Source organism: Ilyonectria robusta (assembly GCF_021365365.1).
Source record: "Ilyonectria robusta strain PMI_751 chromosome Unknown BGZ61scaffold_35, whole genome shotgun sequence".
Taxonomy (NCBI): Eukaryota; Fungi; Ascomycota; class Sordariomycetes; order Hypocreales; family Nectriaceae; genus Ilyonectria; species Ilyonectria robusta.
The window spans coordinates 87807-115038 of NW_025764469.1; the positions used below are offsets into that span (position 1 = coordinate 87807).

The 27232-nt window shown below is 51.4% G+C and overlaps 11 protein-coding genes across 11 annotated transcripts; 5 read left to right on the forward strand and 6 right to left on the reverse strand.

Moving 5' to 3' along the window:
* Positions 1–172: 172 nt before the first annotated feature.
* BGZ61DRAFT_485256 (Pleckstrin homology domain-containing protein) lies at positions 173–1412 on the forward strand (the record flags this gene model as incomplete). Its single annotated transcript, XM_046249688.1, has 3 exons — positions 173–438; positions 520–709; positions 777–1412. The coding sequence occupies 3 exons, from the start codon at positions 173–175 to the stop codon at positions 1410–1412; spliced, it is 1092 nt and encodes a 363-aa protein (XP_046096336.1).
* An 824-nt stretch (positions 1413–2236) lies between these two features.
* BGZ61DRAFT_368715 (uncharacterized protein) lies at positions 2237–2569 on the reverse strand (the record flags this gene model as incomplete). The annotated part of the gene is made up of 1 exon (XM_046241912.1): positions 2237–2569. A coding segment is annotated over one exon (333 nt), but the record flags the coding sequence as incomplete, so codon positions are not given.
* A 3402-nt stretch (positions 2570–5971) lies between these two features.
* On the forward strand, positions 5972–7154 carry BGZ61DRAFT_539544 (uncharacterized protein; the record flags this gene model as incomplete). The annotated part of the gene is made up of 2 exons (XM_046254797.1): positions 5972–6241; positions 6306–7154. The coding sequence occupies 2 exons, from the start codon at positions 5972–5974 to the stop codon at positions 7152–7154; spliced, it is 1119 nt and encodes a 372-aa protein (XP_046096338.1).
* Positions 7155–7237: 83 nt separating this feature from the next.
* BGZ61DRAFT_368982 (kinase-like domain-containing protein) lies at positions 7238–8864 on the forward strand (the record flags this gene model as incomplete). The annotated part of the gene is made up of 5 exons (XM_046241928.1): positions 7238–7392; positions 7454–7658; positions 7713–7868; positions 7963–8414; positions 8444–8864. 5 exons carry the CDS (start codon positions 7238–7240, stop codon positions 8862–8864), a joined length of 1389 nt encoding a protein of 462 aa, XP_046096339.1.
* A 755-nt stretch (positions 8865–9619) lies between these two features.
* Positions 9620–9903, reverse strand: BGZ61DRAFT_368615 (uncharacterized protein; the record flags this gene model as incomplete). The annotated part of the gene is made up of 2 exons (XM_046241905.1): positions 9620–9791; positions 9848–9903. Coding segments are annotated over 2 exons (228 nt in total), but the record flags the coding sequence as incomplete, so codon positions are not given.
* Positions 9904–10877: 974 nt separating this feature from the next.
* BGZ61DRAFT_499426 (phosphotransferase enzyme family protein) lies at positions 10878–11657 on the reverse strand (the record flags this gene model as incomplete). The annotated part of the gene is made up of 2 exons (XM_046251403.1): positions 10878–11268; positions 11371–11657. The coding sequence occupies 2 exons, from the start codon at positions 11655–11657 to the stop codon at positions 10878–10880; spliced, it is 678 nt and encodes a 225-aa protein (XP_046096341.1).
* Positions 11658–11763: 106 nt separating this feature from the next.
* On the reverse strand, positions 11764–13250 carry BGZ61DRAFT_368626 (uncharacterized protein; the record flags this gene model as incomplete). Its single annotated transcript, XM_046241906.1, has 2 exons — positions 11764–12904; positions 12979–13250. 2 exons carry the CDS (start codon positions 13248–13250, stop codon positions 11764–11766), a joined length of 1413 nt encoding a protein of 470 aa, XP_046096342.1.
* A 2233-nt stretch (positions 13251–15483) lies between these two features.
* Positions 15484–17096, forward strand: BGZ61DRAFT_463531 (mitochondrial chaperone BCS1; the record flags this gene model as incomplete). Its single annotated transcript, XM_046247407.1, has 2 exons — positions 15484–15655; positions 15706–17096. The coding sequence occupies 2 exons, from the start codon at positions 15484–15486 to the stop codon at positions 17004–17006; spliced, it is 1473 nt and encodes a 490-aa protein (XP_046096343.1). The 3' UTR covers positions 17007–17096.
* A 3584-nt stretch (positions 17097–20680) lies between these two features.
* On the reverse strand, positions 20681–21049 carry BGZ61DRAFT_539549 (uncharacterized protein; the record flags this gene model as incomplete). The annotated part of the gene is made up of 1 exon (XM_046254798.1): positions 20681–21049. The coding sequence occupies one exon, from the start codon at positions 21047–21049 to the stop codon at positions 20681–20683; it is 369 nt and encodes a 122-aa protein (XP_046096344.1).
* A 1320-nt stretch (positions 21050–22369) lies between these two features.
* BGZ61DRAFT_463540 (uncharacterized protein) lies at positions 22370–22715 on the reverse strand. The gene has a single exon (XM_046247408.1). It carries the CDS (start codon positions 22672–22674, stop codon positions 22495–22497), a length of 180 nt encoding a protein of 59 aa, XP_046096345.1. The 5' UTR covers positions 22675–22715; the 3' UTR covers positions 22370–22494.
* A 605-nt stretch (positions 22716–23320) lies between these two features.
* BGZ61DRAFT_539550 (chondroitin AC/alginate lyase) lies at positions 23321–24926 on the forward strand (the record flags this gene model as incomplete). The annotated part of the gene is made up of 2 exons (XM_046254799.1): positions 23321–24176; positions 24283–24926. 2 exons carry the CDS (start codon positions 23321–23323, stop codon positions 24924–24926), a joined length of 1500 nt encoding a protein of 499 aa, XP_046096346.1.
* Positions 24927–27232: the final 2306 nt, after the last annotated feature.

The following is a 27232-nucleotide window of genomic DNA, read 5'->3' on the forward strand; positions in this document are numbered from 1 at the left end:
CCCTTCTCCTCCTCTTCCTTCCTTACCACTCTGTCCCAAGACCACACTCCAAAATCCAACGCCTTTTTTCCGGATCTGGATCTTTTTTCTTTATTATACCTCCGTCTTTGTTTGTTGTGATACCCCCTTGAGATACACCCCAATATCTACTCCCACTACAACTCTATTCAAAATGGCCGAGGAACAGAAGAACGTCGAGGTCGCTCAGGAGACCAAGCCCGAGACCACTCCCGCTCCCGCCACCGAGACCCCCGCTGTCGAGTCCAAGCCCCCTGAGGAGACCCCCGCCGAGTCTGCTCCCGCCACCGAGGACAAGCCCGTCGAGGAGTCCAAGCCAGCTGAGACTGAGGAGTCCAAGGCTGAGGACAAGAAGGAGGAGGTCAAGCCCGTCGAGGAGGGCCATCTGGGCCACAAGGCTCAGGGCCTCAGCTTCCCCAAGTAAGCCCTTGCCCGTGCGTGATGCCGCCGCGTCGCATCGCGATGCACATGACCCGTTTGCTGACCTTGATTCTCCCACAGGAACCTGATTGCCAGCAAGGAGTTCTTCTTCTTCGGCACCGACGCCTTCGAGCCCAAGGCGCTCGCCCACTACCTCAAGACCGAGAAGTCGGCCGAGACTGCCCACAGCAACATCGCCTGGGCCTCCCACACCGGTCAGGGTCTCCTCTTCATCGGCGACAAGAAGAACCCTTCCAGCATCATCAGCCTGGTAAGCTAAGCTCCCGCGGGTCCACAAAAAACCCATCTGCAGCGTGCCTTAACGACTCGCCCCACAGGCCGATGCCACCGAGCCCGAGACCGATGGCTCCCACAAGTTCCACTTCACCTCTAAGGGCAACAAGCACAGCTTCAATGCCGCCAACACTGCTGAGCGTGACAACTGGGTCACCCAGCTGAAGCTCAAGATCGCCGAGGCTAAGGAGCTCGCTGCCACCGTCACCGAGTCTGAGGCTTACAAGAAGACCATTGAGAGCTTCAAGCCTGCTCCTCCCAAGAAGGAAAAGGCCGCCGAGACCCCCAAGGAGGAGGCCAAGGCTGAGGAGTCCGCCCCTGCTCCCGCCACCGAGGAGACCCCCAAGGAGGAGAAGACCGAGGGCTCCAAGCGCCGATCCGTGAGCCTCCCCTTCGCCTTTGGCAAGCGCGAGAAGTCCCCTCCCCCCGCTGAGGGTGAGGAGAAGTCGGGTAAGAGCCCCTTCTCCAAGCTCCATGCCACCATCAAGGGCAAGGCCAAGGCTAAGGAGAAGCCTGCTGAGGAGACCAAGCCTGAGGAGCCCGTCAAGGAGGAGGCCAAGGAGGAGGACAAGACCGAGCCCCCCAAGGAGGAGGAGCCCGCCAAGCAGGCTGAGCCCGAGGCCGAGAACAAACCCGACAACGTGGCTTCCTCGACCCTTGCCGCCACTACCGCCACCTAGATGGCTTGCGGTAGTTGATCTGCTACGAAAATCGAGACAACACTACACGCATGAAAGGGTTTGGAATGGAAGGATGGTTCTGCATTTCTTCACAAGATACCGAGATACCCTGTCAAGACCGCTTCGCTGATACCAATTTCCACACTTTTTTCCTTTTTTTTTTTGCTTTGCAACAATGCACACGAAAAAAAAAACCATTTCGGCAACGAAAACACAAAAACCATCCAAAACAAATCATGCTGCTATTTGCATGCTCGCTCTGCTTTCGTTCTACTTGTTTTGTCAGATACCCGGGAAGGAAATAACTACCTAATAATACAAGGCTGCGTGTTGAATATCTCAAGAGCTGTGTCACAGTCAATCATGAAGTTATGCGATCTATGGATGCTCGTCACAAGAGCAAGCCTTAGAACTTGCGTCTGCTTGATGCCAAAAGGTAACCGTCTTGGTCACGTGGTCGGTCGCTGGGTAATTCTTGCCAGTGGGTTGATCCCGCTTCTAACGCTATTCATTGATATGCTGCGTTCTTCAAAGTTCAGAAGTTAATATCATAGTTATATTTTTCCTATAGGACTATCTGGCTGGCCTGCGGCGCCATTTTGATCGCCGTCTTCGCTGCCTATACTGTTTCGATAGGCTGGGCCATAAGCAAGGGCAGCCTTACTGCTCCAGAAGACTCGGATGACGGCAGCAGCATAGATTCAGCTAAGACATCTATCGGTCAAGGAGGACCTGGGAACCAGGAGACTGATGCGCTATTATACGAAAGGGGCGGTTCAGCACCCGTACCTTGGTCGCAGAGAGACAACCATAGGCGGCGCAGTTTAGGATACCGTGGAGTAGACCTGGAGAACATGGTCCTTGCCCTCGAGGCCCTTGGTGTATGGCAGCAGGATGAGACCCTTGGTTTCGTTGTAGAGTTCGCTGGTGGGCTTCTTGACTATGGGGAAACGCTCGTCGATGCGATTGAGGGTCTTGTCGCCGAGCTCATCGGCCTTTTGGACGTAGGGCGAGACGTACTCGATGGGCTTAGCGAACAAGGGCAGGACGGGGGCGGCGAAGGTCTTATAGGCAGAGTTGCCGAGCTGAATAGACTTTTGGCCGTACTCGTCGGCCTTCTGAACGCCGTCCTTGAATACGGGGTAGTTCAGGAGGTGGAGCGCGGTTAGCTGGCGGGTGCTTGGGGATTGAGCTAGAAGTGGTGATAAGACGTAAGTCGGCTACCCCAGATTCCGACCGACCCCCATTCCGACCGGCCCACTTATACAGTTAAGAAAACTAGTCTTTAACTTTATATATTAATAAAATAACAACCAATAGCCTAAATTTAATTATTTAAAGTATACTTTTATTAAACAACTAACGTACTTGATAAGCGAGCGGCGCAGACAAGCGAGCGGCGCACTTTTCCCTCCTACACCTAACTTTTCACTTAATTGAATCTTCACCACTAAGCATGTCGCCATCAAATACTGAGGCAAATACCCTTCTTGCCCTTCAAGCCCTCCAAAATGACCCAAATCTAAGTATCCGGCGGGCTTCTAGCATCTATGGAGTCAAAGAGCAGAGGCTACATCGCCGGCATAATGGCATTCAATCTCGACGCGATACCATCGCCAACTCACGGAGACTATCTGATCTAGAGGAACAGATTATTATTCAGTTTATCTTCGACCTAGATTCGCAAGGATTCCCCCCGCGACTGCGTGGTGTTAAAGAAATGGCCAATCGACTGCTCGCCGACCGCGACGCGTCACCTGTTGGCAAGCGCTGGGCTTCCAACTTCGTCAAGCGACACCCAGAGCTCAAGACGCGTTTTTTTCGTAATACGACTATCAGAGGGCTAAATGCGAAGATCCGACGATCATTCGCGATTGGTTTACGCTCGTAGCGAACACAATCGTGAAATATGGTATCACCCTTGCTGATATCTACAACTTTGATGAGACTGGCTTTATGATGGGTATGATCGCAAGTGGAATGGTCGTCACAGGCGCAGATAGGCGTGGAAACCCGAAATCAGTCCAGCCTGGGAACCGGGAATGGGTTACAGTCATCCAGGCGATCAATGCGGAAGGCTGGGCGATCCAGCCGTTCATTGTGGTTGCAGGCCAATATCACCTCGCTAGCTGGTACCAGAAAAGCAACCTACCGGGCGATTGGGCTATCACCACGACTCAAAATGGCTGGACCGATAATAAGACGGGTCTTGAGTGGCTGAAGCATTTTAACCGGCATACAGAGACCTGATCAAATGGTCGCTATCGTCTTCTGATACTCGATGGCCATAAAAGTCACTACTCAGTTGACTTTGAGACATATTGCAAGGAAAACAAGATCATCACGCTCTGTATGCCGCCTCATTCGTCTCATCTGCTCCAGCCTCTTGACGTCAGTTGCTTTGGGTCGCTCAAAAAGGCCTATGGTTGAGAAATTGAGCATCTGATCAGATGCTCTATTACCCACATTTCTAAGACTGAGTTCTTCCTAGCCTTTTACGCCGCCTACCAAGCTGCTATGATAGAGAGAAATATCAAGGGGGGTTTTAGAGGAGCTGGGCTTGTTCCATTAGACCCGGAAAGTGTTATATTAAAGCTTGATGTAAAGCTACGGACTCCAACACCCGTTGAGGAGGAGGCTAGCCTCCCGAACTCTTGGGTCTCTAAGACCCCAAAGACAGTCCTTGAGGCTAGCTCTCAGTCTGAATACCTTGAAAGACAAATCAGAAGGCATCAAAGCAGCTCTCCAGCCTCTATTCTAGAAGCGCTTAAGTCATTTTCTAAAGGAACAAAGGCAATGATGCATGAGATGGCATTATTAAAGTCTGAGATCCAGGTCCTTCGACAGTCAAATGAGGCCCTTAGTAAGCGGCGCAGAGCAAAACGAACCCGCCTACAGAATAAAGGGAAGATGACTGTAGGTGAGGGAAGGGATGTAATTGACCAGATGGATGTTGATACGCAGGTACAGGCCGAATCGTCGAGAAGTAGTGGTCAAGGAGGGTCAGCACGACTGAAGGAAAGGCACTGTAGAACTTGCGGAAAGACCGGTCATAATGCAAGAACGTGTCAGGTTGTTATTGAGACGTCTGGGCAAGAGTATAGCAATTGAATTTAATTGATTAAATGCTTTGTTGTGTTTTAATTAAAGAATCTATAATATGGGTGGTAAAAAGTGCGGCACTCGCTTGTTTGCGGCACTCGCTTCTGCTTATCATGCACGTTATACTCTTTTGAATTAAACGTGAGCCAAGACTTTTCTTATGTCAGCGACCAACTTGTCAAACTTCAATCCATTAAATATTCCAAACCACGATAACTTATTCCACAGGATAGGGAAAAATATGGGACTAGTCTCATTCGATTGCATTTTTCTTGTTCTATTGTCCATATCATTTTTGCTCTGTTCCGAGCAAATTTTGTTTTCGGAACTCACCCGTCATCCCTAACCCCCATATTTCGATATGACCTTTCGCATACATTGAACCCCGTAAAGGAGCCAACGTCAACTCAACTTTTAGTGAGGCTTATGCAGGCTTCATGTTCATCGGGTATAAGAGCGTTCAGGGCCGCTATAAAACCGAGGAAGACGTCTTCCAGAGTTCTTCACATGCATAAAAATGCCCCCGTAAACATCTGCACCGTCAAAGCGGTGATAGAGTTCGCCTAGCACACTGTAACGGGTCAATAATCGCATTGATTGCAATTACTGGGCACATTAGCTGCTCTTTTAAGCCTATCGCCATTCGGTGAACCAAGCCGTAACACACCGTTTCATCGATTCATATGTGCCCGAGAGAATAGGGAAGGGAGGACCATGCAGGCAGAGACAAGCACGGCAGCGCCGAGCTGCCATTGAAGTTGTTGGACAGGGGCATCATTCTAGGCCACCCTGGGACTCATTTTGGGCCACCTCGGTTAGAGTTGAAGCAGCTCAGTCTGCGGCACAGCCCCTCTGGTGGATGGTCAGGGTGAGCAAGGGTGAGCAAGGCCTAAGCACGCCTGAGCATGCCTGAGCAAAAGCGGCGACAGGTCACATGCACATGCTAGGATGGCAGGCGTCTAGATTCGTCTCATCTAACATAGCAAAAGTGTCTACATACTAAATGACGGACAGCATTTCAACTCCAACTTCGATAACTACCATGCTTGATGATGAAGACTTAAATTGGGCTAAATATATATATCCCTGATCCGCCGGGTCGGAGTTGAATTGCCCCTCAAAGGTGTAAGCAAGCAGGGGTTTTGACCCCAATTAAGGCAACAACTCCGAAACGCAACCATTCTGTCGACAAGGGTCTGCCCCACTCTGATTTACGAAGACCAGTTTTGTCCAATATCCTGTTAAGCTTAACTTTTGAGCTTAGCTATAATGGGCCCTGGCGTCTGGCTAATTGCCCTTGACACACGCTTGTGCCCAGTTCGCCGAGGCATGCTAGACTCGGGCTGTATATTAGCAGGAAGACCAGCAATTGTGGAAGAAAAGGCGGTTTCCCATGTTCTCTGGCTTTTGACAACCTTCCCGTCATAGACAGCCCTCCAGGGCGAGGAATATCTAGGATGAGTCCCTTCACGAGCTGGAGCTTCCATCTCCTCTGTCTTCTCCTTGTGATTGCCGATTTTAGTGTCTTGGCAAGGCGCGGCGGGGGTTTTAGTGGTGGTTCTGGTGATGGAGGAAGTGGTGGTGATAACTCGTCCTCCGGCGGCGGTGATGGAGGAGGAGATGATGGTAACGGCAGCGCCGCCAACGAAACATGCCGAAGGGAAGCAAGATACACTAGCCCTTTGTGGCTGCACCGTTGGGTCGGGACATACTACAATGGAACTATTGTAAGATATTGATGGTTGAGACAGCTATCCACTTGTCATCCGGTGCTAACATACTCGCAACTAGGACGTCTCCCTTACTATCGACTCTTCCAACACATCGTGCAGCAGCCAGTCCGCCGCGGTTAATGAGACCATGAACGGCGTCTTGTCGATACTGGAACCATCGTACTCAGGGGCAGAGACCTCCGATGTTAGCATGCTTGCGGAAAATCCCTTTATCTTCATCCTCTACGGCTGGCCCACCACTGCTACGCAGGCTGATCTACTTGGCCCTCGATACTACCCCTCGTATCTTCCTCCAATTGTCAAACTCTCATTAGAGTCTCTCGCGATGTTCAGAGAGCTCGAGATCGGAAGACTTCCGTCAGCGAATGTTACGAGGTCCAACCTACCAACCTGTGAGGTGGGCAACATCACAAACACCGATTCTGGCTACAGTTTCACCTGTCAGTACGGCATTGAACCGCGAACCTTCGAAGACCCTAGCCAGTTTTCCGTCCCCCTGAGTGCTTGCAACGACTCCCGTACCTACCCATTCACGGCCCAGAACGATGGATCGACCCTCTTGCGTGGCACGTTTAACCCCGATTCCGCCGATTTTAGCTGGGATGGCAGCTTCATCGGCGCATTTCAGCCCTATGCAATTAAGAGCGGATTTCCTTTCAACACCGCACGAGAGGAGCCCGATGAATATCAATACGGAAATTTCACGGTCAGATTTAGAGGCTCTGTGGATGCAGAACACAGCCACGAGATGGTCGTGTCGTCTAATCGGAATGTCAGTTGGGTAGAGGATGCGGAAAAGGAAGAGGCAGCTACTTTCTGCTCTGCGTCGCTAGCAGTCAATCTTCGTGTCGAAACGTGGTTGATGTATCTTCTGCTAGGCAGTTCGGGTTTCATCTGGCTATGTTGAGGGTCTATACTCTTTTTTATTTGCTCACGGTTATTCATACTTCTGTCGGCATGCGAGAACAAAACGTTAGGTTGTTAAAAGCCATGAAGCCGACTCGAGAATTCCGCTCTTCCACAGCCACTGCAGTCGTACGATCCGAGAGCGTACGAAACATCATCCGCGAGCGGCGGATGCTCGAATATGTCAACCACCCCTTCATTTGCAACTTGAGATACAGCTTCCAGGATATCGAGTACATGTACGACCCCACCAATCCCATGCTGAGGAGTGCCATGCTTGTGGCTTACACGCAGCGACAGGTACCTTGTGGTCGACTTGATGATTGGCGGTGATTTGCGGTTCCACATCTCCAGAAAGACCTTCACTGAGGAGGCGGTTGGCTTCTGGATCGCCGAGCTGGGTTGCGCCCTGAGGTATATCCACAACCGGAACATCATCCACAGAGATATCAAGCCCGACAACGTCCTTCTCGACGCTGACGGCCACGTCCACTTGACCGATTTTGTACGTTCCTGCCGTCTATGCCCCGGAGGTGTGCATTTGGTAACCATGAGCTAGAATGTTGCGTCAGACATCGTCGCTGGCTGGACCCTGACGAGCAAGTCCGGTACTCTGGCCTATCTTGCCCCCGAAGTATATGCTGGAAAGGGATACGATGTCCGCGCGGATTGGTGGTCACTGGGTGTTCTGTTCTACGAGTGTATCTACAACAAGGTATGCCTCAATGGCCGCACGCTTCTCTCTGAGCAGACGATATCGCTCTCGGCCCCCTCTGTGTGCTAGATAAGCAGGGCTGACTCGATGAAAGCGACCCTTTGACGGTGGCGCCAAAGGCTCCGTCAGCTCGCAAATCCAGACCGCCAACCCCAAGTACCCGGTCACCCAGCCCCCCGTGTCGCTCGCCTGCCTCCATGCGATCGGCTCCGCCCTCGACCCCAACCGAGACACTCGCATAGGTTCGACATGGGACAGTTTCGCCAATCACGAATGCTTCAAGGTCTTCGACTTTGAGCTCCTCGAGCAGAAGCGGATCGAGCCCATCTTTGTTCCCTCCTCCCACAAAACCAACTTCGACGCCACCTACGATGTGGAAGAACTACTCTTCGAGGAAGCGCCGCTCGAGGCCCGAGCAAGACGCCAGAAGCCGAGAGAGCGGTTAAAAGAGGATGCGACCGATAAGGAGATTCGCGAGGATGAGCTATATCGGATGATTGAGACCGACTTTCGGCCGTTTGGCTACACTGTGGCTGCATACAAGAAGTGAGGTGGCGCATCCTTTTAACCTATAGCCCCTATGCTAACTCCAACAGGGTCACTGAAGCCGCCCAAGGCCTTGATGATGAGGCGCAACCCGACCCGGACAACGCTCTTCAGGCCATCACGACTGATGAGACTACCCCCATGCCGGCCCCTCCCCCCCGGTACCAGCACGACTCCCCAAACCGCCACCACCCCATTATCGCGGGCCAACGAGTCACAAGTCCCACTGGGGGCGTTCAGGTGACCGTCGATGGAGGTGGTAGCTGGTCAGAGTTGGCACGCCAGGATGCGACCCTACCGACGGATGCCAATAATGCCGCTGAGGGCGAGAATGAGGGCTCAGGCGGCATGTTTGGATTCCTGAACAACAAGAAAGGGCGGGACAACAGCCCGAAACCTAAGAAGAGGGGTGTGTTGGGCAAGAAAGGCGCCCGAGCTGTCATCGGCTAGAGAGGGCTCACAATGGGGCCATTTGCGCATCGGCGACGATGGATCGATACCCAGTCTGAAGATTCGTACACGGAACTCTCAGAAGTATATTCATATTTCATTTCCCTTCCTCCGGCTGGGAAACTTTCTCCTTCGGTTCAAGAAGAAAATTCTGAGGCGCAGCAGTCGCATTTTGAGACTCCATATTGTGCGAGTCCAATTGCGACTGCAGTTGATGTGACTCCTGTGGCTGCAGGACGCGGCAGACTAGAACAATTGTCTCCCTGCCTCGAGATAACATACACAATCGCTGGGTCAAATTGGGGGGTGCCACTTGAATACACCGCGCCTTGAAGCTACGCCATGCTGGATAGCGGGGGATAGGATTTTCCTGTAACTTAGCTAATGGAACATCACCAGCTTCCTCGTCCTCATCCATTGATCCTCGCTCGCCTTGACCTTGCCAGACCAGCCCGTCACCCGACCGAGCGACCCTCGACAAGCAACGACCAACCACCCACCGCTCACCCTAGCCAGCGGACACCACCACCGTCATGACCTCTGAACACCAGGTACGCGCCGTTGTCACTTGGAGAGCCCGGTGCTGACAGTCTCAGCTTGAGCCAAAGTTCGCGACACTTTTTCTTCTTTCACAGGACCGAACAATACGAATTCTTCGCCAATATGACGCGTGGTCAGAAGCCACGCGGGACCTCACGAGGCAATCGCACGCGTGCAGAGTACGGAGGCTCCAAGAGTAGATTCAGTGGGCGAGTCTACAATTCGATGTATCCGCCAGGGACTAAGTGCTGGAAGGCGCGTTGGAATAGCTTATCGTCGTTGGTGATACATCCTTCCAATTCCCGGGCATGGATGAAGTCAAATGGCGTGCGATATAGCCATTCTGATTCAAAATCATCGACCTCAAATGTGTAATTGGGGGAAGTCCTGTTTGACAACTGTTATTAAAATCCAGCACAATAGCAGCGAGGGACCCTCTGTACCATTTGGGTTGTATGGGGCTTAAATCAGTCCTGAGTACTTCTGCGGATGGATATTCACTAGAATCGTCAGAAAGAGGTCTGTACCTTGTAATCTCAGAACTTGCCTTTATGTTCACATCAACCTGTGTAGGGGTGTGTATTTTCCGCAGGGTTGAAAGCCACTCCACTCAATCCACTGGCTGCTCGAGTGGAATGGGTAGATCATAATCCACTGAATATCTCAGTTTGAGAGGGTCGAAACCATTCTAGATAACCGGTGATGGGCGCTGTTCTCGCGGGCTGAAGGACTTTAAGGTCAAGATGAACATGCTTTCTTTTATACGAGGCAATGACACAGAGGCCTGGCTTTCCATATTTAAACGGTAACTGCAACAATCGGAGCTAGAGACAGACACAGAGTCTCAGTTCTTTCCTTTACACACGTTGGGAGGCCGGTCGGATGACGAGCTCAAAGGCGTCTTGTGAGGACGGTCAGACTAGTTCTCTTCCTGTCCTTTAACACAGACGTCATGCAGAGCAACATCAATTGAAAGTGATTCATGCGCCTTCGCTAACGATTACTCAGCCTTGGCGACGGGACCAACGGTGAAGGTAAACAGGGAAGGCATCCAGTCCATCATCAATCAAGGACTGGAATGGGAAAGACGAAGCGGAGCGATATTCGAAGGCGACAAGACGGCCATCACACGCTTCACACGCAACGTAGAGCGAGCCACACATGCGCCTTTCATAACGAAGGGAAAGGAAGTCGAGCCAGAGCAAAGCGCCGGGATTCTGGGAGTCGTGATGGACACGCAACTGCGATACAAGGAGCACATGGCCAGGGCAGCCGCCAAAGGCCACTCGGTAGCCATGTACCTGAGGAAGGATACTGAGATGCTGTCGCCACGCACAGAAGGACGGCTCTTCATCGCGAGGGTGGCACCATCTATACAGGTAATAATTGGTAGAGTAGGGTCTACTGGTTTGACGAGTTTACTCTAGGCGCTAATAAAGGAGCAATAAAATCAAAATTTCCATCTTGGCAGAGTTAATTGAGCAATATCTCAGTCACGAGTTTCTTTGCCTCCGCTGGATTCCAGTCCATTAGGATCCGTTCTTTCGACTCCTCCATCTTTCTCTTCACAAATGGCTCCATAGCTCTTCTTTCTCCCTCTCCCAGAAGATCTATTCTTGTCTTCCATAGCTCGTGCTCTGGAACATTCCTTTCCCGAGTACCGAAGAATCTTTCGTCCAAGTATTTCCAAAAGACTGTATCAAAGGCCCAACTCTTTCTCGCAGCATAGTTGAGCCAGAATCGGCCATTTTCCCAGCTCTCACGCATATACGTGGATAGTTTGAATGGTAGTGAATCAGGCTCTATGCTTTCCTCCGCGTCCTCCATAGCTGATAGCCAAGTCTCCAGCCGCATATCGTAAACACTCGCCCAATCGTCGATTCCAGAAGGCCACATCTCAGGAACCTCCAGAAGTAGCCACCAAGGGGGATCGAGCACGAATTGCGTGGGCCCAACTTATGTGAACTCCCAGTCGATAATCGCAAGTATGTTGTCATCTTGATTCAGAAGAATATTAGCCGGCCTAAAGTCATCGCAGCAAAGCCGAAAAGAGTCTGACCCATTTGGGGCTGAGGAATTTGAAGGTAGGGTGTTGGACTGGGCGGACCAGTTATCCTCCACGAACCCAAAAGTTGATAGTCGACCTTGTTTCGCCAGTGTATGAAATAGTTGGCGGGCAACAAATTTGTTTCGGCAGTCGTCTTCTGAAGGGACAAGATCGTTGTGTTGGAAGAGTAGCTGGGCCATATGCATCCCTGCTAACGCAACATACCATTCGTCAGCACTCTCGCTTTTATCCTCAGATCCTCATCTCATCAATGCAACATCATCAATGCGACAATGGATCTATTTGCGCCATCTAGCAACCTTCTTCTATTATCTGTCGTGCGTATGGGTTATTAAAGTGTTCCTTCTCGTCCTCAAAGAAGCGCCTCTGCTCCTCCTCCTTGCGGGCGAGCAGAGCCTTCCGCTCGGGTGGTTCGATGAAGGCTGTCAGACGCGGGGCGATGGGCGTCAAGTAGAACTCCCTAAAGTCGGAATCCGGCGGCATCGCCTCTTCGATTTCATCGAACAAGAAATGCCAGTAGACGTCGTGCGTCAGGTCTGGGCTCAGCAGGGCTATCACTACGGCCGTGTGGCACCACGTCCCCATCTTGGCCCATTCTCGGGAGAGTCGTGGCGGGACCTGGAGGGCTTGCTCGCGGTTTCTGATGGTGGCGACAAGGCGGCCGACCTCAGTGTAGAATGAACTTTTGTTGAGGAGCATCCATTCGGGGCTGCCGCCGGTCAGCCAGACGGGCGGGACCAGCATCTGTGCCGGAATAACCCAGCTCCATTCCCAGTCCAGGACGCCAACGAGGGTGAGCTCCTCATCAAAGAGCAAGTTACTCATCAGCATGTTCATGTCCCAAATCAGGACAAAGGGTCCCTTGTCAGCGGCGGAGTCGAGCCAAGTATCAAGGACAAAAAGGCGGAAGTGGTGTCTGGCGTAGAGGGTATTCCGTCCCCCACGGGTGTCGAGTCCTATGTCGGGGGATTTGTCGAATTCGTTCTCGGCCAGCCAGAACAGAGCGTCTACGAAGCTCCTGGCTGTCGAGAAGGTGGTCCTCGGCTTGATCCTGGCGCCGGGATCCATTCCCTCGAGCTCCTGCATCGTAATCTCAATCGACATAGGCCGATGGCACACGCGGATATCGTCAGGGTCGCACGCGTACGACGGCTTCCCATCCACGACGGGGAGGCCAAGGGCGCCAATTTTGGGGAATTCGAGCTGACGGAGCTGGATATAGACGTCGGCAAGCTGCTCGTGAAGCTTACTTGTTGCCTCAGTTGGGCGGGTGTAGCTACGCCACTGCTTCCCCTTCTTGAAGCCAAGGTCCTTGAGAGTCTGCCCTTGAATGTAGTCCATGATGATGAAGGCCGTCTGGATTGGACTGCCTTCAGTGAAGGAGTAGGCGTGCACGCGGGGCACGGGAATGGTGGTTTTAGCAGTGACATATCTATCCATGGCACGACTTAGGTCAGACGAACGGTACCTACTTCATATTATTCAAAAGCATAGAGGCCGGCTTACCTCATAGTAGCCAGCTCAGTCTCAATCTTCTCGTCAATCCAGGCGGCGCGTGCCGGGAGGGGAATTCGGACAGCCCATCTCTCCGGGGGGGATGTATCAAACTCGACAAAGACGCAGACGTTAAAGGAGCCATGTTTCGGGGACCCGAACGTCTTGCAAGGAAGGCCTGCGTGGTATGACGATGCAAGGCGGCAAATGGCGTCAGTATCGATGAAATCGATGAATCGCTGGCGCTCCTTGTCGGCCTTGTCTTTGATGATGGCATTCCTCATCGTGGTGGATTAGACAGATAAGTCGCAGCCCTCAGCCAGGGGCGTTCTGTGCCAACTTTCGACATAGCCTTCGTCGATATCCAGACGATTAAGGTGATCGTAGTACTCCTCGCTCTCGAAATCCGGGTCATATGGCCATGCAAGGCATGCCTCCTCTAGTGGGATGAAGTAGTCATCCGAGTGCAGCTTACCGGAAGTGCTCATGGATTGATTGTAACACTCCTCCGCAAGCTTCCATAAGACACAAGCGTCATTGTCAGAGATGCTGAGGATATCTCGGGCAACGGCCATTATCCGCTCGTCAAAATGGGATAAATGCCTTTCTATAAGAGTTCCGTGCTGAGATCCATGCTGACCTCCAAGCGAGGTGACATAGGTGACCATGAATCGTTCTGTCACATCGCTAAGGGTATCGGCTGCATTTGCAAGTCCATTGGCTCTTCTGCGGAGCGAGCAAATTTCCGGAATAGCCCCGCTGCTGACAATATCAGTACTATCAATTAATGTCTTGATCTGTTGTGCGTGCAGGACAGTGGCTGTGACATCCTGGATGAGGTCATCGATCGTTTCTGCGAGAGTCGACTGAGTTCGGCTTGTGCGGTTATGGAGCCGGGGAGGAATCCCATCTGTCTGGTCAGCAATCTTCAGTCCTTCTAGTAAGCTGGCGATGTCTCTAAGCCCAATCCCAGTGGCAGTCGTTGGTTCACTCATTCTGCATGAGGTTGCTTCTTGGAGGAAAGACGGGGTTGGCTCATTCAGTGTCTATGTTGTCGCAAAGGCAGACGTAAAGATGATCCAGGTGCAATGAGAAGCTCTTCATTTTTTGGTTTATTGCCGTCAAAGGGGATCTAATAGTGCTTCTGCCACCGACCAATATTACGAGCGGGGATCGTATCACGGGCCGACGAAGAGCAGGGTGTTGGGTAAGTATGACGAAATGTTGCGGACCATCCCTTAGGCTGTCGAAAGGAAAACATCTGGCTTGCTTGGGGTCCAGCCAACGAGAGTAAAGCAAATGAAAGGTACCTCCGTCTCCACCTATTTTCTATGGTGATAGAAGTCCTAGGAATTTCCCCATCTACAAAGAGGCACATCACACTGCTTACACCGATACCGCGATCTTTGGGTCATTCTATGTACCTTGGCTTTGGCAGCTAGCCGATGGAGCGAGTCAGGGCAGCCCGGGAATGCCACCACTGTACCGGTATTTAGCGGTACGGATACTGCTTAGTTACTGCTGATGACCACCTTTGCATCTCTTTGAGTCTAACCGACTGTGACACCTCCGGCAACACGGAAAGCGGCGGCAATGGCGTTGGCTAGGATGGAGTGCTTGATGTTGAAGGTTCCGACTCCTCCCTCGTACCACAGTGCAAGTCTGTGCGGACTTCCTTCGAAACCGCGCTGAAACAACGTCTGTGGAGGCTGCGACCGATTTCAATATTGACGGTGTCTTTTTCAGAGAACTTCAATACACTGCCTGAGACATTTGCTGACAGACTGATCTCCGGACGTACAGGGAAGCTGAGCAGGCAGATCCCTTCTTTGAGTTCTGCACTGGCTTACAACAGTTATAACCCCTCTTCCAAAGAAACCGAAGCACCAACAACATGGCCACCTAGGATACCAATCCCCGTCAATGAGCAAAATCCTATATCGCAAGATGTAAATGAGGCGAATCAAGACCCTGAATTACGTCTAATAACATCGGGCAAAAATCAGCCTGAGGGATTCGACGACGTCATATCAATAAGCAGTTCGAGCACAAAGGAGCTTGTCGCCGTCGAGGGCCATCATTCCCACGGCAAAAACCACCGAATCCCAGTTCCGCATCTAAACACAATCCCAGAAGTAATCAGGCCGTTCGCGAGCTCGGCGGAGCAATTCTCTCCGATTAGTCAATTACAAAGCGCCAAATCCGTCGTCCTGTGCGAGCCTGCGCTTGTCACGCTCAGCCCTCAAGCAACGGCACCTGAAAACAGGCCGCCGGCGGCAGGTGGCCAGTTTGGAATGCTCGTGCTGAGTCCTATGCCATCTATCAACCCGATGAATTGTCTAGTACGAAAGCAAGTGATGCAAGCATCGGCCTTGCATTGGCCGCCGGGCATTACCCAATCTCAAGGCACCAGGTACTCTATACTTTGCGAGCAACGTTTCACGTACTCCTCAAATTCGGAAAGTGCGCCACTTCAACTGCCACCTATATTGCCTGGACCCCATACCCTGGAAAAAAATGTCCATCTTGGAAATCTTCTTCCCGGGGTTCTCCCACGCTTCAGGCACCATTCAACAGCTTCTAGCCGGAGGCCTTAACAGCTATGCTCACCTGATATGCCTTTTTGGGTTGCTTGCCTTCTTCGGCACTTACACCCATAAGTTGAATGCCTTTCTCGAAGATCATTTCAGTAAGTGATTCTACTTCAACTCACAGAGGCTCCTCCTAACATGTCGCAAGCATCCACAGTGTACGTGCAGCGCTCTGACGAAGCGTACAACATGGTTCTGGAGTGGATCTCCTCTCGAAGTCTTGATAACGCCGCTCGGACCTCTATTGCACGAGTCAAGAAGCAAAGAGGCCAGGAAGGTCATACAGGCGAGGCCAAGAAAGCGCTCAGCTTCTCGCCTTGGCATGGCAGCTTCATCTTCCGTTACAAGAACACCTTCCTCTCATATCGGACCTCGCTGAGGGATGTCGGCTTTCATAAGGAGGAAGAAATCTCCATCACCTGTCTGGGCCGATCTTCCAAGACATTGAAGAATTTCTTGAACAAGTGTCGAGATGAATATCTCCATCTCATCAAGAACAAGACGGCTGTTTTTAAACACCGTAACGATCGCTGGGAGCGAGCGACAGCGGTAGACGCCAGACCGCTGTCGACCGTCATCCTAGGTGACGCGCAAAAGCAATCATTCATCAAAGACGTTGAGGATTTCCTTAATCTACGAACTCGACGATGGTACTCTATGCGATCCATGCCTTATCGACGAGGATACCTGTTGCACGGTCCTCCTGGGACTGGAAAGTCTAGCTTGAGCTTGTCCGTGGCTGGCCGCTTTGGTCTAGATATCTACGCCGTTAGCGTATCGACCGTCAGTGACCGATCGCTCGAGGACCTGTTCGCCCAGCTCCCTCCACAATGCGTCGTCTTGCTAGAGGACATTGATGCCGCCGGTACGGCACATTCTCGTGATGCTGGTGGTGAGAATCCCCGCGAAAGGGGAAAATCCGTGGACACGAAGTCAGTGACGCTGTCAGGGCTGCTCAATGCTATCGACGGTGTGGCATCCCAAGAGGGTCGGCTGCTCGTCATGACAACGAACCATATCGAGAAATTAGATGGCGCGCTCATCCGACCCGGGCGTATTGACACGCAGGCCAAATTCCAACTTGTTGACAGGGACTTGGCCGCTCAAATATACCACTTCGTGTTTAAGCAGCCAGACGAAGTTGGACCAACCAGGGAGTGGCGGACTGAAGATCAATTGGTGCTTGAACGACTTGCGGATGAATTTGCCGTCAAGGTGCCCGAGCGAGAGTTCAGCCCGGCCGAGATCTTGTCCTTCCTCATACGGTATAGGGACTCTCCCAGCTGCGCTCTGGAGAATGTGGAAGAGTGGGTAGTGCGCACTTTGCAAGAAAAGAGGAGCAAAAGGGCTTGTTCCAGTGATGATGCCACGTCTAGAAGGGATACAGCGTTTGCCAACCATGAGCAACATCTCCTTTGGTTTTTGAAGTTTTGGAAGTTTTGGGGCTAAAGAATCATTCCTTACCATGTGTAGCGCATGTAATTAGCCAATATCGCCTGGACTGAGTTCAGGAGATCAGACAGTCAATGTATTTGTTTTTCATCTGATAACAACCTGTCATTCTGTTCTGCCAAACCACCTATTCCATGCTCGGAAGAAATATTTGTCAACATCCAAACCAGCGCTCCTAATAGTGCAATCAGTCCGTCTGGACGCCTCAGACTGGCCATTTAGTCCGTTTGACTTGGCTAGACTAAACTAGCAGTCCGTCTGACTTTGGTCGGACTGGACTAGCAGTCTGACTGAGATGTGCAGACTGGACTGGCAGTCTGACCGAGATGTGCAGACTGAACTATCGGTCCGTCCGTCACCGTCAGACCAGACTGCAGTGCAAACTGCGGTCTAGACTAATAGTCCAGACACGTGACTTGTGGCCCTTCTCCCTGCCTGCCTCCAATGTTGAAGGCATCACGATGATAGTGGTCCAAGGCAACGGAGTACCTCCGTAACCACACAACACAACTCCGTCGCTATACGGAAGCTATTATGATATAAAGAATGAACTTCCTATACTCTTCTACATAGAATCAAGCACTCGGTGGCCCCCACTTATCCTCCTTCGTGTGTTATATCCAAGCCCCTCAATGCCATCGTCGAAATGTCTCCTCGGCCACCCTCCTTTTCACGTTCTGAATCATCAGCATCGGAGATAGCACCCGTGGCTGCCGGATCGACATAGCAACACTAGAGTCCATAATTAGACAATCGAACACCTCACAAAGCGGAATGCTTACTTCTGAAGGGACTATCAGAGCGCTCCTGTCCCAGGATCGCAAACATTCCAAGAGATTCAAAGTTTCAATATTCATAGTTCCTCGCTGGTCAGTTACCGTAAGTTTGGCTTTGGAGAAGAGTCGCTCTGTCTCAGTAGACATAGGCGCAATCGACAGAATGTCGATGGCCATCAAGGATAAGTTAGGGAATCGCCTTCGCTAGGCCGATTCTAGCCACCATTTCAACGGATCCGGTACCATCAGCACAGGCTCGCGGCAGTACACTTCGTACTCATCATCATCCATGTTGAAAATCGTAGCCTTTTGCACTTTCATCCACATTTTGTACCCATTTGGTCTTCCTGTAGATGGCCCTTGTGCCGAGCTTGGTCGAAAAACAGGGCAGGAGGAGGTGGTTGACTTGTATGTCTCCCTCCACAGTTCCCCCACACGAGCTTTAGCTTTCTCAATCCACTCATTCTTGTCCTCCCAAGCCTTCTCCATGTATGCCCACTTGAGAGAAGGACTTAACACCGTCGCTGCTGAATAGACCGGCGAATCTTCCGTCAATTCATAGTAGTCGGCCAGTTTGGCCCAGGCAGTCTCCATCATTGTAGCCAAGTGGGGTAGGGTGGTGGCCTTCTTGGCGGCCTCGATGTGATGCAGGAGATAATCCATGGTAGACAGAACGTCAGATATGGAGTCTCCCATGCCTTCGTTGGCTATTGTAGCATCGTGAAATGGCTCAAGAAATTTGTGAGTCTCGGCCAAAGTTACCCAGTCAGAGGAAGTCAGCACATCCCCTTGCAGGGCCGGCTCTTGCGCACAAAATATGGTGATGGCTTGCCGAACTTTAGGCCTGAGTGCCCACTCAACCATTTTGTACCACGAATTCCAACGAGTGTCGTTGTCGCGCCGTAACCCCAGACCGTCGCTGAGAGCAGTAAACGTTTGAAGCCGCTGGGGCGTCCACATGATGTAGATCACGATATTATGAAGTTTTCCTATCGTCCCTCGCTTTCTCCATTGCTCAACTTCCTCGTCGGACGGCCCACGATAGGAATTTGTCGTCGGTGGTCGTTTTCCTATGAGAAACTCCATCACGGCCAGATTAATGATGTGGCCGAAACAACGAAGTCGGTGTGGAAGAGGGTCGTAGAAAACATCGAACTCGTGTTCCAAGTAGTCGGAGATTTTGTCGATCATGGTATTCATGTTGCTGGCATTATCCATCATGAAGTATCCAACTTTCGATGCGATTCCATATTCTCGTATGAACTCCATGACGGCTTCTGCCATGTTCTCGCCGCTGTGCTGTCCTTCCAATTCTTTTATGCTCACCACAAGGGACTGCAGGCCGTGATCTTCGGTAACGAATTGAACTGTGAATCCTATTACGCCCAAACAATTTGGCGATGTCCAATTGTCGGGAATAATGTGGATCGAGGAAAGGGCATTTTGCAGAGCTCGCTTTACAAACTCCTTTTTGTTGTCATAGCCCCATTGTAAGTCGTTTTTAACCGTATCACCAGACCTCGGGAGGAAGTCATCCGCAGCCGGACAAATGTACCGGATAAACTCGCGAAAGGCAGGCTGTTCAACATGAGCAAAGGGGAGACTGCAGGCGATGGTGTAGCGGCAGTACAGCTCGCGCAGGGTGGCTTGGTCAAGTGCATCTGCCTCTGCCGTCACTTTGCGTTTCTTGGCTGAGGCTAGAGTTTCAGTGGTCAGGAAGGCAGTAATGTCTCCAAGGCGATTTTGCGTCACTTCCCGCCTGATTTCTTGCCTCCCAGACATCACGATATTGTGCTCCTTGCGCAAATGATTGACGATGGTGGACGATCCACCCGAATAATTGTATTTCTTCTGTCTTTTCTTGTCGAAGCAGGGCTGGCAATGCCACCATTTCGTTCCGTTGGAATCGACCCAGGCTGCCGCAATACTCTTGCCTTCTTCTATTCGGCAATACTGCCAAATAGGAGATGTCTTTTGGCGGGAGATGCTAAGCGTTGACGAAGACGATGGTGCCAGCGAAGGGGTGGCCACTGTAAGGTCAGAATCATCCAGATGGCTGGCGCTGCCAATAGCACTGGCAGTCTCGGAGAGATCCACGATAGAAGACATGATTCAGTAGACGGAAAGTAGACAATAAGAGTGGCGATGATAGGACTATGGTGGAGGAGAACTGTTGGATTAGACCAGGTTGACTGTGGCACGTTTTGGTCTGTCGACTTCAATGGTGGTGGGCATAGAGATTATATAAAAAGTCCAAGTGTTGCAGTTCTTATCGCTTAATCAGGTAATCATCTTACGCCGCTCTAAGGTAGAGCTGATAATTAGCATGTTCTTAATTACTGAACAATCTATCCATCCTTAGAGTACTCTACTACAGTCAATCAATCCTACCCGATACTTCACTTCTACCTACACCTAGAACCCTCTGCACCTCCTCATATTCCCTATAGAACGAAGTATTAATATTAAAGTTAGGTCTTAGCCAGTGCATAATCCAACCGTACCTCAGTACCCTGTAAAAGGGCATACCTATCTTGAAAGCAGTCTATCCAAGCTCAGATAACACGAGCGCAGCTACACAATTTGCCTGTATGCACTCATTCCCACCCAAGGACGCCGTCTCCCCAAGCCAGAGCATGTACTCCTGCTCTGTAGGAAATGACCTATGGAAATGCTCCTAGAACCACTTCGTCCGGCCAGGTCGACAGTAGGCACATATACTATGGCTAAGGTAACTCCACAAGTTCCAACGAGTTGTTACAGTAAGAGTATAGCGACTAGGGCAATTTTGCTTTCATGAGGGAAGTGAAACTTTGATTGGAGATCAATTTTTATGCCCCTGCCTAATTTCGCCCAGGATTAGGACGCTGGCAATCCATCACTCTAATGAGAGTCTTAACAAGTGAGCTTTATGTTCTGGATCTTTCCCACAGTGTTCAAAGGACAGGACTGGCCAAGCTCATATGAAAAGCTCTGCCAGTTGTTCATCCGGCCTTTGGGATCCCAGTACTGGACTGCGAAGTTCACTTTGTAGTTTACCAAGTTGGTAAACGTGTATTTCCACCCCGAGTTGTTGCTCGTCAATTCGGCCGAAAGTGTCTGTAGGCCAGTCACGACTTTTTGACCGACAGCCGCCGGGCCTGGGTAAGATTTGCAAGAGAGGGGGTTATTGCCCTGGCCGGCCCCAACTGGGTTACAGCCAGCATTGGCGCCGGCAAACAATGCGGCCAGGGTAGTGGCGAAGGAAACGAATTGCAGTTGCATGGCTGATTTAGTGATTAGCGTCACCGGTCGAAAGTGTTGAGCGTCAGCGTCGTCAACTTACTATGAGCGGTGACAGGGCTTCTAGGTGTGGAGGAAAGCGAGGGACTGGGCGTTGGTGGGTGCTGAAATATAGAATGTGATACTGGGTAATTAGAGACTGGGTAATTAGAGTACGTCTTAATGGTGCTACCAACCCTTATACTTTATACCTAAGAGCTCGGCATCCCGCGGGCAGGGCCCCACTCAAGACGCGAAGAATCTCCGGACTTGCCGAAATATGTCTCAGAGATTATGATACAGGAGTTTCAGGGCATTTGCTCGGTGGTGCGAGAGCGACGGGTCAACGAGAATGCTAAGTTGAGAACAAGAGGCTGCTGGCCTCCCCAGTTGTATAAACACCGAGAGAAAACAACCAAATAAAAAGCTCCACTCTTCAGCCAAGAGTCTGCAATCTGGCACTACTGCTTGAGCCGCTGGAGGAAATCAATGGCCTGGACCTTGGAACTAGGGGTAGAGGTACAACGCAGGGGCTGCAAGTAGACTTCGTTGCTGCGAGAGGCTAGTAGCAGCTGCCAAAGTCTAGATTTCTTGAACAAGGGGTTCATGAGCTACAGCCCTGCTCAACCTGGAGCACCTGCTGCATAGGGAGGAAGCCGAAATTCGAGTTCGGCGTACTCCGTAGCCTCCGAAAAAGCCCCGAAAAGCCGGCCTAACATAACCGCAAATTGCAGACCAGCTGGGCCTGACGTCCACTAGCTTGAGGATAGCGGCAATCTCCTGCTCATCGCTTGGTGGGCTTACTAGATCCTCATCTAGGCCACCCACACCACATCGGGCGAGGATATGAGGCCGTCTATCCGGGCGGCAGTACGGCATTTCTGTGAGCGCACAGAGCAACTGGCGGTCCTTTTTCCCGTATGTCTCTTCCCAGCCAGTCCTTTCTAACCACGGCCGCTGCTCAGCGAACGTCAGGTATGAGGATGCGGTCTTCTATCGCCGCCGGGTTCGCCGAGCCTCGACCATGGTTGTGCTCGCGCTCTCGCTCTCGTACGGACTCGAGGTGGTCTTGATCTTCTTGCCTCGCCAAGTTCTGGTCGGTGAAGTGATGAGTTGTGGCGGACAGGGGTCAAGGCGCAGCAAAGCTCGACTCCCGCATCTGGCAAGGTTGTGGAGTTTGGGGTCACGGAGAGGTTGCTGGAATTGCGGCCTTGCATACCGGTAGGTATTCGTATAAGGGCGGGCCGAGAGGTTGAGTATTGTGGAACACTGAACTTTATCTTGTGGACCCAAATCTCCCGTGTCGTCGAACGCCCCTGGCCCCTTGATGACCACGACGACCTGCTGATCACTGCTCTATCCAAACATGGCAGCCGCGGCTGGCCAACCCGAAGCACGAATGGGGCCTGAAAATTTTCCCGCTAGCTCAAGCACACCTTTCGCCAAAATCACAACGTATGCTTGGGGGTACTGCATCGTCGGCACGCGTCTCTCTGGTTCTTGGAAATGAACGGGATCAATCTCCACTTAGTACAGACTCTGGTTGGCAGCAGAAATGCACTGCATTGGGGCGGTTTGACGGTAAGCATTTGAAGTCTGATGGCTGACCATATCAGTACCATGTACATGGCTGCAACGATAGAAAGCGATTTAGAGTCTATATGTAAACGGAACAATCTGTCAATTGCCCACTCATACGTGTATGTGTATATTGAGATCTAGTGTTAATAGCTTATACTAATCACCATCCCGAAAACGCTCATCTGTGCAACATGACCCAACGCCCTCCCCTCTGCACCTGTCAATCTGATTAGTGCCTATCTCAAACGGCACGACACCGACCTACAGACGCTAGTTTCCTTGCAATTCCATCCCTACGTAGCGCCACCATTCCAACCTATCGGGATGGACACTAGCAACCCGTCTATAGTAGAGGGTCATTTCATTAGTTATCGACATGCAGCTGTCAGCGGCCTCTAATCCGTACACGGTATAGGCATGGTAAGAGTCTCATCTAATACCTATGTACGGATATACTTAGTATCATGAGTCAGCATCTGCAGTTAGTTCCCCCGTGTGTGGATATGAATCCCTGTTCTTCCCTCAATTTCCATGCAGCGTTGTGAGATTTGGTTTTTATAGGGATCAGAAATTGCCTTAAATCGGCCCTCAGTCTTTGCTTTGCTTGTCTCGTACTACCTTCATTCTACATTCCTTTCTCTTTGGTCCCATAAACATCACTCGTTTTTGTAATTGCATTGTTTTACTTCCAATATGAGGGCCTTCAATACTTTATCATTCCTTTGGGTGTTGCCTACCGTTTTCGCCTTCAGTCATCCTGGCCTCCTTGTAACTGATCAAGATATCGCCCGAGCGAAGACCAAGATTGCCGCTGAGAAAGAACCATGGATTGGTTCCTGGAACAAGCTGATTAGCCTCGAATTTTCGAGTGCCTCTTACACGAACAACGCCGTGAGCAGTATTGCTCGTGCTGAAAATGGGGAGCTCCTGTGGCACGATGCGGCTGCCGCATTCAACCTTGCCCTGCGCTGGAAGATATCCGGGAACGACTCGTATGCCGCAGCCGCCTCCGACATCCTTGTGGCCTGGGCGAGTAAGCTACAAGCCCTCACCGGCGGCGGAGACGACGACTACCTCACCGCCGGGCTACAGGGCTACGAGCTTGCTAATGCTGCCGAATTGTTGAGGGACTATGCACCATTTGCCGACAACGGTTTGTCTGCCGTCACCTCTATGATGACAACCATCTTCCTGCCGATGAGTGTAGATTTCCTCAATCACATCCTGGGTTCAGAGCACAACGTCAAGCACTTCTTCGCCAACTGGGAGCTCTGCAATGTCGCTTCCGCCATGGCCATTGGTGTTCTCGCCGACAACCAAACCGCCTGGGACTTCGCGGTGGACTACTTCAAGAATGGAGTTGGTAACGGCGCGATCGGCAACACCATCACGAACATCGTGGAGGAGCCGGGCACTGGTAAACCCCTAGGCCAGGGCCAAGAGTCGGGCCGTGACCAGGGCCATTCCTCTCTCAATTTCCAGCTGCTCGGGGCCATCGGCCAGCAGGCGTGGAACCAAGGCGAGGATCTTTTTGCCTACAATAACAGTCGTATTCTTCTCGGGTAAGTTGCATTGCTATATTCTGATTCTTTCGCATTTTTTCACACATTCTACGTATGGGCAAAGTCATCTCTAACATTTGGTCTATTGTGCAGAATACTTCGCTCGGTACAATCTTGGCTACGACGTCCCGTTTGAACCCTACACCAATGGCATCGTGAGCTACACTACCATCAGTTCCGCATCTCGGGGTGCCATTCGGCCAAACTGGGAGCTTTTGTACGCCCATTACGTCCAAATCAAGGGCCTCGACGCGCCATGGACAACTGAATACCTCAACAATACATTAAGTTTCTTCGGCGGCTTCGAAGGAGGAGCAGGATCATGGGGCGAGGGTTCCGGCCACTATGATGGACTTGGCTGGGGTTCCTTGCTGTACCATTTGGATGAGTCCGATCTTGATACCTTGCCATCAGTCCCTTCAGCCATTGAGACTTCAACGGCGGTCAGCTCAACGGCCGTTTCTTCGATTTCCACCAGCGCAGCCCCTAGTACTGCGTTGCCCAACGTGAGCACACTCTCCGCCGCCGACGCTACGTCGAGTACCTCCAGCATCGCACTTGGCACGGCCACTCCTACCACGCCGTCTGTTGGTGTGCAGTCTTCCCTCCCATCGACAACTGAACTCAGCATGCCCGTCACTGGCAAACCGCAGACTGAGCACAGCCGCACTGGGAAAGGCTGCCCGGCAAGAAAAGGACGCAAACACCGACACCAAAAGATACGTAGACATATCTGACGTGTCTTCACAACCAAATTCAGGGTTTATAGATCTGGAGAGATCTGATTTGGCGCTCTGAGCAGCTTTCCTCTTCTATCAGCCTATCCAGCTAGTCTGCTTTAACATTTCTTTTTTCCCCTTCGTTCCCCCACTGTTTTAACCATCAATATCTTTGCTATGGTCAAGTCTGGATGGCTTACCAGGCAGAGCATTTCCATATACCTTCTTTTCAGTTGTTCTCGACGGCGTACTGCATCGGCCGGGCGTCGTTCTTGAAAGAAGCGGTGAACCAGGCGTTGCTATTTCGTTTGGTGAGCTTGACTGATTTCTCCCCCAGGAGATAAATAAACACTGCCTCTGACTAGCTGGGGCTTCTCTCGCCTTTCGCAAAACAAAAACAAAAAGGCTAGTTTGCTAAGCTAGTAAGTACGCTGGGACTGTGTGTCAGCGCAAGAGAGTCAACATTCCAAAATCGCGAAACCCCTCCGCTTCACACAGCAACAGGCCTCACGTCAGTGCAAATCATCATGATCCACAGTGGACTGATGACCCCGGACAGGTTGGGGCGACTATCGTCCCGGATAAGTCTGCCTGCAGATTGTGACGAGCCCTGACTGTCTGAGGCGTCTTATTGGATGTGTGTATATTCTGAGTTGCATATGATCCCACGCTCTGAGTTCTGTTGGATACGCGGTACGTACTTCGAACAGACGACAGGGTGAATACAATAGACTGTGGAGCAGAAACTGGTGATCTTATTGATTGAAGTCTTGATGATGCCTTTTCTTCCTTGCTCAGTCTTGGTGCGGGGGCGTCGGTCCATTCCTCACGCTTTCACCGCTACAAGCTGTTGGAAGATGACCCTGTATTACGAAACCTCTGATAGATTGATATCCTGACCTTAGTCAGAAGGGGGGGCTCTGATAACCCCTCTTCCGGCCGGTCCGGATGACCGGCACAAGCAATAATCAACATCATCATCACTGCATTAATCCCTATTTGATCGATCGAATTGACCGTAACGGATCCGACAATTAAGAGTCTCATTTGCTTGAACAAGCTAGCTGCGCTGAGATCCGTACGGCCTTTATTCCCTATTTTAGATCAATTTTACCTATTTTTACCCCATCTTACAAACATCGCAATGTCCGACAGAAATGACGCATCTGCCGTCCTAAAGATCTATCTTAGGACCTTTGAAGATTGGGCAGATTGGGACAGAGCCTTTCGGACTAAGGCAAATTCAGCCAAAATCTGGCATCTGGTCAACCCGGATCGGGTTGATCAGCCCTATGAAGAGCCGGTCAGACCGACCTTCAGCACCTATTTCCGAAGAATCCCTCCACAGCGGATCGAGCACGACCTGCCCCGACAGACCCGTCAGTCTGACAGTCAGTGGTCTCAGACGGCTACCCCGACTTACACCCTCGAGACGATCGACCCGACCGTACGGGCCCAGTCTATCACGGATTTGACTGCTGAAGATAGGGCTGCCTATCAGTCTGATCGTAAGGACTACGATCAAGACTATAGACAGTTCGAACAGCAACACCGTTGGATTGATAAGATCAAGGATTGGGTGATGGATACAGTAGCTAAGCCCTTAGTTGCCAGCTCCTGCGATCCTGAACAGGGTCTAAGGCAGTGGTATTCCAACCTCAGGGATAGCGTTGGGGCCTCAACGACTGAGCAGCAAAACGAGGCTCTAGCTAAATACCAGAAGATCCTATCCACTGTGCCTAGGGCTTCTAAGGACTTCCCGAACTGGCTTACGGAATGGGAGCAGGCTACACACCAAGCCCAGACCCGAGGGATCGGAGGCCTAGACAACCCAAACGTATGGTTCAACAACCTATGTCAGGCTATTGAGCCAGTCCTGACAAACTGGGTCTCGAATTTTCAGGGGATTTATCAAGATAAGCTTGAAGATAAGACCCTAGCGATCCGGACCGTCGCCAAGAACCTACGCACAGAGGTCAGCCGGCGCGGCTTACAACAGCCGGCTAGGAACCCACCACCTCGACACAAGAGAGATGGAGCGTTTGGCCCGACCTTCGATGAGGACCCGGATCAGGGTCAGGATCCTGATAAGGAAGGTCAGCCTGCCGGGCCCTCTCGGGCAAGGCAGAATAAGAAGCGCAAGTCCGATCAGGCAGGCCCCTCGGCCAAGAAGAACAAATCCAAGGATGACCGGGATCAAGATGACATCCCTATCTGCGAGGCCTGTGGAGCCCCTTGGCATACGTGGGTAAAATGCCACTATGTCTTCCCTTCCAAGGCCCCAGCTACCTTCAGACCCCGGGCCATAACTCAAGATGCTGTTA

What these genes read in the sequence shown, in the direction of transcription:
- BGZ61DRAFT_463540 (XM_046247408.1), bottom strand. Translation starts at nt 22,674, where the DNA reads ATGTACATGGTACTGATATGGTCAGCCATCAGACTTCAAATGCTTACC.